At 39.1% G+C, this 16,304-nt stretch overlaps 1 protein-coding gene across 2 annotated transcripts in view; it reads left to right on the top strand.

The window, feature by feature from the left end:
• The window catches only part of PPP2R5E (protein phosphatase 2 regulatory subunit B'epsilon), a gene marked incomplete at its 5' end in the record, with an annotated part of 155,017 nt that extends 139,074 nt beyond the window's left edge, over positions 1-15,943 (top strand). The window contains 7 exons of one of the 2 annotated variants that reach the window (XM_079698800.1): positions 384-492; positions 1,947-2,000; positions 2,103-2,153; positions 3,888-4,007; positions 8,268-8,395; positions 10,501-10,587; positions 15,528-15,943. In XM_079698800.1, coding sequence (XP_079554926.1) covers positions 384-492; positions 1,947-2,000; positions 2,103-2,153; positions 3,888-4,007; positions 8,268-8,395; positions 10,501-10,587; positions 15,528-15,627 — 649 coding nt within the window. In that variant the 3' untranslated portion in view covers positions 15,628-15,943. Of the gene's footprint in view, positions 1-383; positions 493-1,946; positions 2,001-2,102; positions 2,154-3,887; positions 4,008-8,267; positions 8,396-10,500; positions 10,603-15,527 lie in introns of both variants that reach the window. The other variant, XM_079698799.1, reaches the window with a different exon arrangement.
• Positions 15,944-16,304: the final 361 nt, after the last annotated feature.

Here is a 16,304-nt window from a genome sequence, read left to right as displayed (position 1 = left end):
CTTTTTTATTTTTTTTTGCGGTACGCGGGCCTCACTGTTGTGGCCTCTCCCACTGTGGAGCACAGGCTCCGGACGCGCAGGCTCAGCGGCCATGGCTCACGGGGCCCAGCCGCTCTGCGGCATGTGGGATCTTCCCGGACCGGGGCACGAACCCGTGTCCCCTACATCGGCAGGCAGACTCTCAACCACTGCGCCACCAGGGAAGCCCCTTAAAGATATTCTTTAAAGCAACTAAGAAGTCTTGAATGCCACTGGGGTGGGTTTTGGGTTGTTCTGGACTAAACATAAACTGATTAAGATTTAACCTAATCTCACAAGAACAGTGTCTCAATTTAGCTTGTTGTGGTAACCTTGCTAATTCATGTCTCTTTTCTTTTTCCTAGTATTATCAATGGCTTTGCTTTACCTCTTAAGGCAGAACACAAACAGTTTCTGGTGAAAGTGTTGATCCCTTTACACACTGTGAGGAGCTTATCACTCTTCCACGCCCAGGTAGAATTTTGCACAACTACTTCTGGAAGCAAAATAAAGTTTGTAAACCCAGTGTTTCATTGATATTGTTATTTGCTTAATTTACACAAACAAAACGCTTGTTAAAGTTTAAAATATTCCCCAAGGCAAATAAAAATGTGTATATATTTTCCTATGTATAGGAGTGTCCTGGGAATATTTTTCAAGTGGGAGAAGCATTTGTTTAATCATATCATTTTACAGAGAGAACTTAGATACTTGCCCAAGTTCACACAATTATATACTGAACAGGTTGCATATAATAAAATGTAATGGGCTTTTCAGATTTGTACCTTTGGACATGTGTAATCATTTTGGGATGTTCTTGAATCTTTTAGCTCATCCTCATTTTGCATTAGTCTATCCTTGCCCTTTGCCCCCTCTTCTAGTTCATTCACCATTTCTTTCTCACTTTCTGTATACAAATAACACTCTCACAAGTAAACAAATCAATCAGTATTTTCACTTACTTTTATTTTTCGCCTCCATTACTTTAAAAAGCACACCCTGTCTAGTCCCCACTCTCATTTCCCTGCTAACACTGCCTTGCATGGTAAGCGTGTCACTAGGAGGTAGATAAATGATCTAGTGGCATTTTAATTTTACCAGTTCAAACCTCTGGCGCCCTCCTCCTTGCAATGGGAATGTTTTGAGTTTGCGTAAAAATGTAACACATTTTTTGGTTACATTTTGGTGTTCCTCTTTAAATGTGAAATGCTGTGTTTCGAGGAAAAATTAGTCCATATGCTTCTAATTTAGAGCACCATCAAAATGTTGTTTTGCAAGAGCGGATTTCTTGTCCAAGAATCTTTACGAGCCCTTTTGCAGATCTTGTCTCTAGTTTTTGAAACAGGATATCACACTTCATGATCATTTACAAATTCTTACCTCGATGAGTTAGCATCAGATGTAGAACTCTTCGTGTTTGTCCAGGGCTCTACCTGTGGCAGGTACAACCTTTTATCTTTCCATGAAGCTGCTTCAGTTTGCGTGTGCCATTTCATGCCACCAGCAGTGTTTTTAGTAAGTGCCTGCTTCTCATATAGGACTCTTCTGGAACCACAGTAAAACCCAATACTGTTGGTGTTCCAGCAAAGAGAAAAGAAGCCCATGAGATGTAGCTCAAACTATATGTAGATGAGATACTTTCAGAATATACTGGATGTGCTGTTTCACCTCTGCTTTTCATTAGCTGAATATTTCATGTCCCAATATTCTTTTTAAAAAACTTTCCCTGGAGCCTTGTTAGTGTCAATCTTTGGCTTGAAAAAGTAGCTTCATATTTTGCTTTATATATATTTTATTTTAAAAATGAATTGAATGTGAAGTTATTAAAACCAGACTCTGGAAACTTTTTAGGGCTTTTTAATAATACATCTTTGAGCCCTGAGTATATAGAATTTCCAATTTTGTCTTTTGTCTGTTTGTTTCTCCAGCTGGCATATTGCATAGTACAGTTTCTGGAGAAAGATCCTTCACTCACAGAACCAGTAAGTATTTTTCCCATAATTTCAAAAAACTTCAGAAAGACCACTTTTCATGGCATATATAAGAAAATTAAATGCAATTTGTTTTTCTCCTTTTCATTTTAGGTTATTAGGGGATTAATGAAATTTTGGCCCAAAACATGTAGTCAAAAAGAGGTAAGTGCTCAATGTCACTGTGTTAATAGCTTACTAGAGCACTGAGATAATTAGCATGTGTAAAAATGCATTATCTCCTCTTAATCCTCATTGTAACTCAGCAAGGTAGGACTGTAAATATTCTCATTTTACTAGTTATGAAACTGCTATTTAGAGGTTAAGTAGCCTGCCTGGGTATGCTAAGTACAGGTGATTAGGCCACAACCTGCCTCCCTGATTCCTGAACCCTGGGCTTTTACCCTGGGCTGCTCAGCCCTGGGTAAGCCCAAGGCAGACCCCAGTCATGTGTCCAACTGTCTAACTCTACTGATGTCCCCTTCCTAGTGACCACCTATATAATATGAAGGTTTTGCTGTCACTGTTGATAGATGCTACAGCAAGCTGCCCCAATACCTACTTTAAAGCATCATGTAGGTGGGATCTTACTATGTACAATCTTAAAATATATTGCGGACCTTTAGTTTCAGCTATTCACAAGTGGCCCTGGAAATCTCTGATCTACAATCATTTGTACTTTTGCCAAGACCTAAGTGAGCATGTGCTGTGTGAGGTTTCTGTGGAGGAAGTGAGGCTCTTAGCTTCACAGTGAGCCTAGCTGGGCACCAGATCTGCACCCACTTTTCTGAAAGGTTAGAAACCATATGGAAAATGGCCCAGAAACAAAGGTCAGCTGTTAGTTTTTCATTTGGAGAGTATTTTGGAAGAACTTCAGAATGTTTCTTAACAAATGGCAAGGCTCAACTATATTTCGCTTTTAACAGAAACACCCTCCTTCTCAAATCAGCTACAATTCTCCAAAACCCTACTTTACACATTTTCAGAAAATCATCTAATTTCTTAATACCTGTTAGGTAAGATTAAACTATGCATTGCTACCCAGAGGCATCTCAAGATATGAAAACGTCATGTTTCATACTTTAATTGCAGGCTTAATTTTTTTTCTAGGCAGTTATTTCTTCATACCTAAATAGGAAAGTGGTTTTTTATTTCTCTGCCAGTTTTCCATTATATTGAAAACGAGTGACCCTACTATTGATTTGACTCCATTTTGTGATCTAAAAGCTCTGGTTTCGGAGGCAAGTGGTACTGAGGTCACAAGATTCATTGTGCTCTGTAGTGAGTGAGTGTGTTCATATGTATATGTGTGTAAGTGTGGACATTGGGTCTGTGTGTGCTGAGGGGTTTAAAGTGGTATGTGTGTGTGGCTGAACCTCCTCATTTGTCTCTCCGACTTCGTGTGTTCTGCGAACTGGTGTCTCTTAGAGGAGCGCCTAGCACATAGCAGGGGCTGTAAATGTTTGGCAAATATCTGCATGTGCTGCTGCTGTGAGCTTTTTCCATCGTGCCGGAGGGCCACTTGCCCACTGTTTTAAAAATATGGAGGAGGGGAGGAGAGCCCCAAAGGGATAGTCCCGTTTCCCAGGGCCCTGCTGCAGTGTGTAAGTACCCCTCATTCTGTATAATAGATGTAGCACATAGAGTATTTTTTCCAAAGTAAATAGAATCACATTTTCAATGCTGTAGGGAATTTGTTCTTAACAAGTACTTTCTGGTGAATTCCTTGTGAAATGAACATCTAACATAAGTTAAACCCTGATTTGTTTTGTTCATGTTTGGTTTTATGTATAAATTTTCATTATATTAAAACTGTACAAAACCCTCATTATTCCTCATTGTCCATATGTATTTTTTTAATCAAGCACCTGACACTTTGTGTTTTGCCTGTACTTCCAGGTTATGTTCCTTGGGGAGCTGGAAGAAATATTGGATGTGATTGAACCTTCACAGTTTGTTAAAATCCAAGAACCTTTGTTTAAACAAATTGCCAAGTGTGTCTCTAGCCCCCATTTTCAGGTTAGTAATAAGAGGGCATGAGCCAGAGTGGCTTATACAACATGTATTATTTTGGTAAAGTTTCATTGGTATTGAAAGAAATGTAATGGACACTAGCTACCTGTTGTTTTTATTGGCTGTTTTTTCACACGATAACAATACTTTTGGTAATCACCACCTTCATCTTGAACACTTGTTACATGACAGCCGCTGTGATGGTGCTTTCTGTCCAGTAACTTGAATTCTCATGACCACTCTGCAAGGAGGGCATTATGATTTTTACAGATGTAAACACTGACCCTCGAAGTGGTAAAATAACATGTCTCAAGTAAAAGGGCTGAATAAGAGGTGGACTGGTAGGGCTTCTATAGTGTGTAAGAGAGAATGCTGAATAAAGCTTAAAAGAAAAAGAGAATGCTGATATTCTATACTGTGCTAGATATTTTACATACATTACTCCTAACTTCAAATTATCCTCTGAGGCTTCCCCCCCACTTTCTAGATGAGAAAAATGAGGCTCAGAGAATGATTTGCTCAAGTTCCCCAGTTAATAGAGAGTGGGGAGTCACATAGGCGTCGCTTCTGGTGAAAGCCCGTGCCCTTCCTGTGGCACCACTCTGCCTCCTTGTGGCCGCTCTGGGAGAACACAGGGAGGGTGAGCCTGGGCAACCCTTTTCTTGACTGGGGACATTTTAGCAGTGCTGTGGGACCTACACTGGAGAGAAGAAGGTGATCTTGGGTGAAACACGTTAGGTTTTATACTTTGGCTGTCTCACCAAAGGTCCAAGTTACATACCTAGAGAATTGACTCTATATACTGCCTGTTGATTTGAAGAGACTGTTCAGATTGTATTTGGCAGCACAGAACCCCATTGCTAACATGGGGGACTTGATGGTGGACTTTTCTCTGAGCTGTCATTATCCTGCATAGTTAGAGACACTGGCTGTAGTTGTTGTTTTAATTTTTGACCTAAAGACATCTTAGTATGTCAAGTCAGTGATCTTATGACAACTTTGCAATTGTACCACAAAGCCAAAACAAACAAACAAACAAACAAAAAAAGAGTAGAAACCATTACATGAACCATTACCTTCAGATCTTATGACACATCTAGATTTTTTTTTAAATGCAGGACACTATGTAGATGTTTTACATATTACACATGGCCTGTGGTGCTCTAATACCTGGATTGTTTACCTTATTTTTCAGTTTTTATCATGTGTTTGTGGTAATGGAGGGCAAAGAGCAGGACTCTCTTTTCAAATGAGTGCCACCAGGGAGCCTTAAATGAAGCTCAGAAGCTTAGAAAGGAGACAGTGTCATAATTAGCTAGGGCTGTGTCTTAGGGCTACTCTAACAAAATACCACAGACTCTGGTGGCTTATAAACAACAGAAATTTTTTCTCACAGTCCTAGAGGCTGGCAGTCTGAGATCAGAGTGGCAGCACCATTGGGTGAGGGCTCTCTTCTGGGTCGCAGACTTCTTGCTGTATCCTCACATGGTGGAAGGGGCTAGGGAGCTCTTGGGAGCCTCTTTTAAAAGGCACCAATCCCATCATCTTTGGAGGTTAGGATCTCAACGTAGGAGTTTTGGGGGGACACAAACATTTAGACTGCAGCAGCCTTCCATAACAAAACACCCCACACTGTGTGGCTTAAACAACAGGAATTGATTTCTCATAGTTCTGTAGGCTGGAAGTCTGAGATCCAAGTGCCAGTGTGGTATGCTTCTCTGAGGGCTCTTTCTGGCTTGCACATCTTCTCACTGTGTCCTCACATGACCTTTCCCTCCTGCATGCTTGAGGAAAGAGAAGGAAATCTCTCTCTTCCTCTCCGTATAAGGCCACCAAGCCTATCATATTAGGGCCCCACCCATGACCTCCTTTAATCTTAATTAACTCCTATCTCCAAATGCACTCACACTAGGGGTTAGGGCTTCAGCATTTGGGTTTCCTGCAGGAGGGGGAGACGGGGATGGAGGTAGGGGGGTGGGGACACAATTCAGTCCATAGCAGAAGGAAAAAGAATTTTAAATTCCTTGACAGAAGTAAAACTGAGAACAAAAGAAAGAAAGAGAGTAAGGAGGCTCTTTGTTCATTCATTGAGTGTTCATTGGTTCATCCAACAAACATTTATCGAGTGTCACTCTGTGTAGTCAGATGCCGCTCACTACTTGCCCAGGTGTGGCATTGGGGTTAGAAGGCTCTGAGCTAGAGACACTGCACTGTGTGTGTGCGGGAAGACAGTGGGTCCCAGGAAAGTAGTGGTTCTGTCCTGCTGTCAGACATGCTAGTTTTCACTTTGCATAAGCAGTGCCTTTCCTCTTTAAAGGGCTTTGCTGGATACTGACTTTCTTTCTGTAAGTGATTTTACATATTGATAAATAGATACATAGAGCTTAGGATACTTATTAGCATTAAGTAACAGGTAAATATTAGACTCATAGTTGGATCTAGGAAAAGCCTAGGTCTCTCTGCCTTTACTAGCATCCTCTTGTGGTCTCTTTAAGAATTTCTCCTATGGGTTGTTTTCAGAACAGCCTCATCCCATTCCTCCTGTTCACCCTGCCCTTTCCTTACCTTGTGCTCTACCTGCCTCAGCCACATGTGCTTCATGTTTCTGGACACATTGTCCATGTTGGTACCCCTGCCCCCCTTTCCTGTAATTCCTTTGGCCTGGAATGCCCTTTGCTTCTTTCCTTCATCCTTCAAAGCCCAGCTTAGATGCTATGGCCTATGGTACATTTCTGCCACCCTTCCTCTCCCCCGAGTCATCTGGATTGTTCTTTCTGCTCTCTCCTCTGGCACTTTATTTCTAGATCTGATACAGCATCTATCACAGTTCATGTTGGATTGGGGATCGTGGAACCCCCTTTCCCTACCAGCACACGAGCTCCATAGGGATAATAGAGTGAAGAGGTTAAGCAGGGACTTAGGGTTCTGTCACTTGTAGCCATGTGACCTTGAGGCAATGGCTTATCTCCTCTGAGCCTCAGTTTCCTCATTTGCAAAATAGAAATAATGGTACCTACTCTGTGTGTTGGTTGTGAGGATTAAATGAGAAAATATGTAAGTGAAACACCACAGTGCCTGGCATATAGTAAACATTCAATAATAGTGAATTATTTTCTTTGTACTCTCAGTGTCTAGTGCCTTATGAGACCCAGGATTTTTTTGTGAACCAAATTGAATAATGTAAATGGAAAGGTTCTAATTTCTCAGAGTCTATTGGTGGGCACAGGTTGTACCATTTTATTAAATTAAATGATTACATTTAAGTTAAATTTAAATTTATTTAATTAAAACATAATTTCTTAATCTGTATGAATAAAAGAAGCTGCTCTTTTCCCCCTTTCTCCATATAACAACTCTTTTTAGAGGTTTTTAGATTTTTTTTTGAGACTTTGGTTTATTGGAATTATTATTGTTATTTTAGATTAATTTTTAGATTTTTTTTTGAGGCTTTCCTCTGAATTCAGGGAGTCAGTTGATAAATGTAGCAGTCAGAAAAAAGGGGTCTGAGATAGCAAGCGAATGTACATACAGCCAGTGTCCCTGAGTCCTAAACTGAGTGTCTTCCTCCTGGCTTAGCCAGTTCAAAGGAAGGGACCAGAAATGAACTCTAGAAAGAGTCTGGGCACTAGACTCACATCCCAGTTTATCATTGACTAGCAGTGTGACTGTGGCCAGGTTCCCAATCTCTCTGAACCTCAGTGCCCTCTTCTGTACAGTGGTTCCCACTCCTTGGATGGTGGTAAGGATGACACATTCTGCCTGCAGGGTGGGCACAGTGCCTGGCCATAGGAGGTGCTTAGCAAATGCGCCTGCTCTGCAGGGATAGGCAGCTGGGTTTTCTTCAGCAGCTACTGACTGAAGGCCAGCCACGCGCTGCGCCTTGTGGTTGATCTACAGTGTGTGGGATGAAAGAGGTGATCCAGGAAGGGGATTAAAGTGATGGGGAAAACAGTGTAGCATATAGAAGTAGGGTGAGGGTGTCTGGAGCTTGCGAGCTGTGTAGGGAAAATGTGGAATCAGATGAAATGGGCATTGTTAAAGGAGAATATAAATAAGTAGGTAGGAAAACTTTTTCTTCCCCAAATTGATGAACCACTTTGGAACTTTCTGAAAGATTTTAAATCCACAAAAATGTAAAGTGTGATTAATATTTAATTTTATACTTGATTGAATGATATTAAGATAGTCTTAAAATACTTTTGTTTGAAGAGATTATAATTTTGTTTTATCTTTCTCTCTTAACATTTTATTTTTCTTTTCTCAAAGGTGGCGGAAAGGGCACTCTATTATTGGAATAATGAATACATCATGAGTTTGATAGAAGAAAACTCTAATGTCATCCTTCCCATCATGTTTTCCAGTCTTTATAGGATTTCAAAAGAGCATTGGAATCCGTAGGTTTTCACAGTTCTCCCCCTCCGTCCCTCCCCCCTCCCCTTCCTTCCTTCCTTGCTTCCTTCCTTCTTCCCTCCCCCCTCCCTCCCTCCCTCCTTCCCTCCTTCTCTCTCTCCCCGCTCCTTTGGCCTCTCTTCCTCCCTCCTTCTCTTTTGCTTAATAAAATGTCTTGCATGTATGCTATGTGTCAGATGCTGTGCTTGATGCTGAAGATAGATATGTGAAAAGATAAAATCCCTACATTTTAGAAATTCACTGACTGGTTTGGGAGACCCACAAATAAACAGATATTTTATAAAACAGTGTTTTAAGTGCTCTTATATTCAGATGTCTGTTTACTTGAGGGCTTCTTGACCTGTCTGTGAATGTAGCTGAGGTATTTTGGGGATGCTCTGGATCAAGAGGAGAAGTTTGTGGATATTGCTAGGATGATGATGCTCAAACTGAATCTTAAAAGAATTTGGCAGGTGGATGGGATGGAGAAGTCCATTCAGATAGTGGGTCTACCCATCACATAAAAAACGCACAGAAAGGTAAGAAGCACCTGTCATGTTCTGAGACCCGTGAATTTGGGAGGGCTGAAGCACAAGGTCATTTGGGGAGGTTGCTGGAAGGTAGGGTTAGAAAGTGGAGTGGTGCCCACGTGAGTCTTCACCTAGTGGATGATGAAACACCAAAGAGTTGTAAGAAGGGAAGTGCTCTGAACTGATTTGCATTTTAACAAGATCGATTTCTTAAAAACCAGTTCAGTCACTATATGGGTTCTCTAGGGGGAAAAACATTTTAAAATGTTCAAAGAGGAGTTTATCATCTAGTCTTACGAAAGTTAAAGCATTCTGTATTTGAAGAGCTTTACATATTTCTCTGTGGAATAGAAAGAAAATTTAATGTGGCCTTAAAAATTAGAGATAATTTAGTATATTCGTAGTATGTCTAAAAGTTTTACATACAACTATAAAATACCATATTTCTTACTTTTCACATTTGTCAAATTTTATGACTAAAACTTATAAAAATAAAGAGCTAGCAAACAAATCTCATTATGTAGATAGCCTCTTGAGAACCTAGAGAGTGGTTCTAGCAAGTGTCTGTAACTGCTCAGTAGATTGTATTTGGCTCTTCTCCGTCACTGCCCATCCTATTTGAGAAGGTCGTTCCCCATAAGTTTCCCTTTTAATGGACACAGGGCAGAAGCAACACAGCAAGTCCACTTTCTTATAAATGTTTTAGAAACATCAAACCCAGGGTTTATTATATGGCCTAACTTTTACCAATGCCTTCTTCAATGGTATTCGAAACACACTAAAGGGAAGTAATGTCGTGTAGTTTTGCAAAGGGCAGTGTTATTTAGACTCTAGTCTGAAGATACCAAGCCCATCATGACAGAGTCCTCACGTTGCCAAGAGCTTTTTCTTCCACTTGATAAGCATAGGCAGCCGTTTGACTCTTTAGCTGTTTAGTATTCCACAGCTGGTAGCAGCCATCACCAGCTTGCCAGTTACCTTACCAGCCTGTGTATTGGGTCAGCAAGGGGACTAAGGAGTGGGTGGACTGATGCAAATCCCAACTGGAGACATAACTTGTATTAAACTGCCCAGCTTACAGAGGCTTGGTATCATCTTTGAATATGATTTATAGATATATAAAATTTGTTACCATGGGAACAGCCTTTGATTTTGATGAATTATGTATATTATCACTTTAAAAATAAAATTCTATGCAAATTCAGGTCTCGAAGGTTGGTCCTACCACAGGTGCTCATTTTTAGGGTGAAGTTGCTTTATTTTTTATACTTGCCTTTTTATTAAATTAAATTAACAAGTGCCCACAGGCAAGTCTATTCTGGGTACCCATAATCAGGAGGGCAAAATTAGATTTTGTTTTTCTAATCCTGCCAACCCCTCAGAAAGATATCTTACCTAAAGAATGTAGCTCTCTTGATGTGGAAGTGAATTGTAGGTCATTTCTAGTTGTTCCAACTAAAAAGGGATGGAGATTGCAGTGTGAGGAGCTCATTCAGATAAAGGCTGTACATCCGCTCTCTTCATTCAGCTTCCCATTGTGTAGGACTAACCAATACGTTCCCTTCTCTCTGTGCTTCCAGGGCTATCGTGGCATTAGTGTACAATGTGTTGAAGGCATTTATGGAAATGAACAGCACCATGTTTGATGAGCTGACAGCCACATACAAGTCAGATCGTCAGCGGTAACTTTTTAAAGCTTTTTTGTCAGCCGTGCATAATACTATTGAGTTCTTTTTTTGCTCTTTGCTGAAGTTGCCTAATTGTACCTGAAATCCTAAGCAGCGAATTTTATTTATTTCCATATTCATTTTCGCATGCTCATTAGCTGTGACTTTATTAGTCTGCCACTGGGTAACAAAGTGTCACTTTGAAAAAGGCTGCTTTCCCTCTTCCCTTCCATAATGTTTCTCTTCTGCCTCAGGGTTAAGAGCCTGGCACATAACTGGTATTTCAGGTCCACTTAAGGGGACCATCAGGTAGTTTGCCATCTGGAGTCACTCCCATTCTGAACTAGATTCTGAACTGATTTGTACTTCACTCCAGCAGCAGGAGAGATGAGGCACCGTTTTTGTTTAGCTCTTTGGCCCAGAACTTACTTTCTATACTAAAACCCAACAAATTCCTTATGATTTAGAGAGCAGTGAAAAGAAAGAGTAGGAGGTAAAGTGTATTATACAGATCTTGAAATGTTTAAGATCAAAGGGGAGCAGAAACCAGTTGAACTCTTTATAGTAAATGCTCTGGTTTAGTAGGCCTTTCTTGAGTTCATTTACATGATTCTTCACTTTTGTTATTTCTTGTTCAATGTGTTCACTTTCCAAAAGATGTGTCTTAGTCCGTTTGGGCTGCTATGACAAAAGACCACATTATGGGTATTTTATGGGTAGCTTATAAAGAACAAAAATGTATTGCTCACAGCTCTGGAGTCTAGAAGTCCAAGAGCATGGCACCAGCATGGTTGGATGAGGGACCTCTTTCTGGTTCGTAGCTGGTCTCACTATGTCTTCACATGGTGGAAGGGACGAGGGATCTCTGTGGGGTCTCTTTTATAAGAGCACTAATCCCATCCATGAGGGCTCCACCCTCATGACCTAATCACTTCCCCAAAGCCCCACCTACTAATACCGTCACCTCTGTGGGTTAGGATTTCAGCATATCAATTTTGGGGGTACACAGATATTCAGACCCTGGCTTGATATACTTGGAGAGATTGAGGAAAGTCTGGAGAGCTTGTTAGTAGTTGAGCCTCTGGGTTGGCTTTTCTTATCCAGAAGAAAATGTCAGCTTTGTGTATATCATAAAACCACGGACCTTCAAGGATCCCAGAGTTTTCATGCTCAACACCTGGCTGAACCTCCTGAGCAAAACTATCTGTGGTTCCCTTGCATCTTTGCCCAATTTTTAATGTGTTACTTGGATTTTAGATAAAAAGAGCAATGAAAGGAAAGGTTTGGTGGCAGGGACAAAGGACCTTCACAGTGATTTTTTTTTTTTTTTTTTTTTTGCGGTACGCGGGCCTCTCACTGTTGTGGCCTTTCTCGTTGCGGAGCACAGGCTCCGGACGCGCTGGCTCAGCGGCCATGGCTCACAGGCCCAGCCGCTACACGGCATGTGGAATCTTCCTGGACCGGGGCACAAACCTGTGTCCCCTGCACGGGCAGGCGGACTCTCAACCACTGTGCCACCAGGGAAGCCTTTTTTTTTTTTTTAATTACCAGGATGCAGTATAGAAAAGCGACTTAATTGTGGAATATGGCAAGTGTTTAATGGTAGAGAGAAGAGACTGAGATTTTTTATGCCACATTGAAATAAATACCAGTTATTGGATATGTTGTACCATACCTAAAGAACTTTTAATTTACTATACAGTATTTATAGTTGCTGCAGATCATTAAATTTATAGTAACCCTCCATATTCCAAACTTAAATTAAAATCTTTAAAAAAATGTTATTTAAGTAAAGGAGATACAGGACACATTTTTATACTGTGACATACAATTAAGGAGTGCATTGTACATAATATCCTTTCTTTTATGGTAAGTAACAACCCATTTTTATTATCCTAGTTGAATAAGGATTAAATCTGTAGAATTCCATTAAGACTATTAAAGACCTTATTTCTAAAATATTCAAATCAATTGAATTAAATTCATTCATTTCTGTTGAATTTCAGAACTGTTTTCTGATCATTTATCATTTAAACTAAATAGGCCAAACTCTTGAAAAAGATAAGAATGAATCAAGGGGACCAGGAATAGACACTATGAAGCTGATTGTGATAATCTGGTATATTAAAGCGACTTATAGTGAGTGGACTTTCTTAATGACAGAGGGTTTTTTTAAAGCCAGGGTAATATTTTGTCAAGTGAGCAATAGAAGGTTGTATTGAATAGTTGGAAATACTGGTCTCTCCATGGATGTGGGAAGAGAAAAAGAGACTAAAGAGATTTATTTGGTATTGTTAGACAAGAAATGAAAGGAGGATTTCACTTCCGGAAGGCAAGAAGTAACTAACTGTTTCAGTTCAGATCAAAATTTTTTAAGTATTACAAATCTGAAAACAGGTGGGTGGAGTAAGTAACAGTGATAGATATTGATACATATGCCACCATTAGTGCTCTGTGAAATTGAAACTGGAAGAGAGTTTGACATTATCCCTAGTATGACAACTTGGTGGAGTTTTAAATTGCCACCTACAGGGAGAGAGAAAAGTGGGAAAGAATGGGGGTGACAGAAGCTATCTCAGAAATATTTAGGATTTTTGAAGATAAAGTTGTCAGTGTAAAAGATGTATGATAACTCAGCAAGAAGTTCATCTGGAAGAAAAGCCCCAAAGGATAGACTGTGATGATTGCCATGCAACTCTTGATCAAAGACTCATGAAATGCTTCAGTAACAAGATGAGTGTTTTAATTATGTCAGCACTTAATTTAAACTGCAGATTAGGGCAGTAAGAACCTAACGTATGTTTAAGCTGTTTTTTAGTTGGATAAGTTCTCTAAGCCCTTGCTTACCATCTTCTTCCTCCTCCAAATAGGAAGATCAATATGCATTGAAACTCAGCAGGATCTGTAGAATTTACTTTTAAATCAGTGTTCTGTGATAACATTTATTTAGACCTAATATTATCCCCAGACTGTACTGAGAAACCAAAAGTGATAATTTACCAAACAGCTTGCTTTACAGTTAAGAATCTAGTATCCATAATGGTTGGAGAATTATCTAATCATGCCCTTGTTACCCTATAAATAAAGATTTTCAGGATCAAAATTACCAAATAGGTAATTGTTTGAAAAACTATTACACTCACTGAAATTCATATTGTGTAGATTGTATTTGAGCTGGTTGGAACTAGTTGTAGTAAACAAGGCTTAAATGACCAAAATAATAATTATAAAATGATAATATTAATTACCATATTATATAATTAAATGTTCCCTCAATACTCTAGTGGAATGAGGTTATAAAATTCCTTAGATATTTCTAGAGACATTTTGGCGGGGGGATGAAGATTAATTTCTGTTGCTGTAGATATCAATATAACCTTTTAAAAATTGGTGACAATAAAAAATATGAGGCAATGGAATTATATACACATTTCACTTAACCTATGTGGATTTCCTTCCCTGAGTACATATTGTACTGTAGTAAAGTACAAAATTCTTACTAAGTGAAGTTAAATTCTTACCAAGTGAAGTTGCATAAGGACCATAATCTTCTATGCCTGGGGTGGCAGAGCCCCTGTTTTCAGGATTTATCTGAATTTATGGATTCACAAATGTTATCTGGGTCTGCTGTTTACTGATTCATCACAACATGAAGAAACTAGGGACAGTGTAGTGAATTATTTTTAATAAATATGAAATTATTTAATGTATAGTATAGCCATGTGTTCCTGGTTTGTGTACTTATTACTTCATTGATGTTAAAGTTAACATTCTTTATTTTATAAAAATATGGTAATCTAAAAGTGTCCGTGGCAAAATAAAATTTGTTTACCCTATCTATCTATCTATCTATCTATCTATCTATCTGTTTATTTTTGGCTGTGTTGGGTCTTCGTTGCCACGCACAGGCTTTCTCTAGTTGTGAGTGGGGGCTACTCTTCATTGAGGCGCGCAGGCTTCTCATTGTGGTGACTTCTCTTGTTGCAGAGCACAGGCTCTAGGCACACGGGCTTCAGCAGTTGTGGCTCGCAGGCTTTAGAGCGCAGGCTCAGTAGTTGTGGCTCTGGGGCTTAGTTGCTCCACGGCATGTGGGATCTTCCCGGACCAGGGCTCGAACCTGTGTCCTCTGCACTGGCAGGCAGATTCTTAACCACTGCTCCACCAGGGGAGTCCCTACCCTATTTTGAACATCTAGTTTTTTGGTAAATTTTACCAAACAGTGAAATCTGAAAAGTCTGGAAGTCATTAGTCAAATTGATATTGAGCCAAATTTGAAGGCTTGGAACATTAAAAATTTAATACCCAATAATATCAACAAAGTTCTGTCCAGAATTAAAACTGAAATCACAGAAGAATGTTTAATTCGTCCATATATATAGGTATAAAATAAGTTAGTAATGTGGATTTTGTGTTTTAAGACTTATAAGAACAAGATTCTGCTAAAGAGTTTACATATACATAATGTAAGAAAAATGACATAATAAAGAGGAAGTACATTTTCTTGACCTACTACATTCTTTGTATCAGTGTCGTCTCTAGCAACCCTTTTGAGAAACTATTTGGAGACAAGAAGAAAATCAGATTTGAACTAGACCAAAGTAAAAATGAGTAATGTACCATTGGTTTTAGGATAACAGATACATAAAAGTGATCATCATTTTTCTTTCTTGGTAATTTTGAAGTTAATATTCTTTATTAAGCTAAGTATAAAGGAATATTAATGTGAAATATTAAAATATTCTTGTCATCTCCTACTCTATTTTATGTCTATATAAGTGTCAAGAAAAAATAAAAAGCAAGAGAGAGAAAAACTAAAAATGCCAAACTTTTCAGAGACCTTTTAAAAAGTCTGGGGAAAAGTATGTCAAAGGGGCAGTTATTGTTGGATAATCTCTTTAAACTTTCTCAGTTGTTTACCTATTATTCTATTTTTTCCCCAGTGAGAAAAAGAAAGAAAAGGAGCGTGAAGAATTGTGGAAAAAACTGGAGGATCTGGAGTTAAAGAGAGGTCTTAGACGTGATGGGATAATTCCAACTTAACAAAAATAATGACAACAACCTTACTAACCTGTGGAGTCACACATTTATGTAGTAGAAGATGGAGCAGCAGTTTTCTGTATTGTGCAACTTTACAGTAGATTTCACATTTGTTTCATTATTACAACAGCACTGTATATACCTGTCTCTAAGTAAAGGAAAAAAAAATAAGGACTTCAGTCCAAAGTTTGGACAGTAGATGGACTTCTCAGAACTTGGCAAACATAATCATTGTTCTAACCCTCTTTTAAAAAAAAAAAAAAGCAGTCTTCAAAGATCTGTCAATGAAATTTGTATATTAAAATTCCATTATTGGGAGTTCCTTATTTATCATTAGCAGAGAGTATGAAACAATTTTCAAATGTGAACAATCTTAAATTTAGCTTGTCTTTCTGCTAAGCTGTTAAGTGTATTTATAGTAAAGGAAGGGGGGAAAAAAGACTGTCATTTCCTTATAAGTTTGTATAACATCCTCCTCTGGGTAACTTGACTGTAATTTGACCTCTTTTCCTTTTGCACATCTTCATGAGTTGAATGTCCACGTGGAATGGGGCCGTGAATTATAAAGGCCCCTGATAAAAGTTTTGTTCACTGGAGTGAACATCTTTCCAGTAAGCAGGTAGTCCTGGTACTCCTTTAGTTTTCAAATTAGGAATAAAAGAGAGCAGGTGATAAACATA

This window comes from Hyperoodon ampullatus (genome assembly GCF_949752795.1).
Source record: "Hyperoodon ampullatus genome assembly, chromosome: 3".
Lineage (NCBI taxonomy): Eukaryota > Metazoa > Chordata > Mammalia > Artiodactyla > Ziphiidae > Hyperoodon > Hyperoodon ampullatus.
The sequence above is the reverse complement of the archived record's forward strand: the minus strand, read 5'-3'. Positions and strand labels throughout refer to the sequence as shown.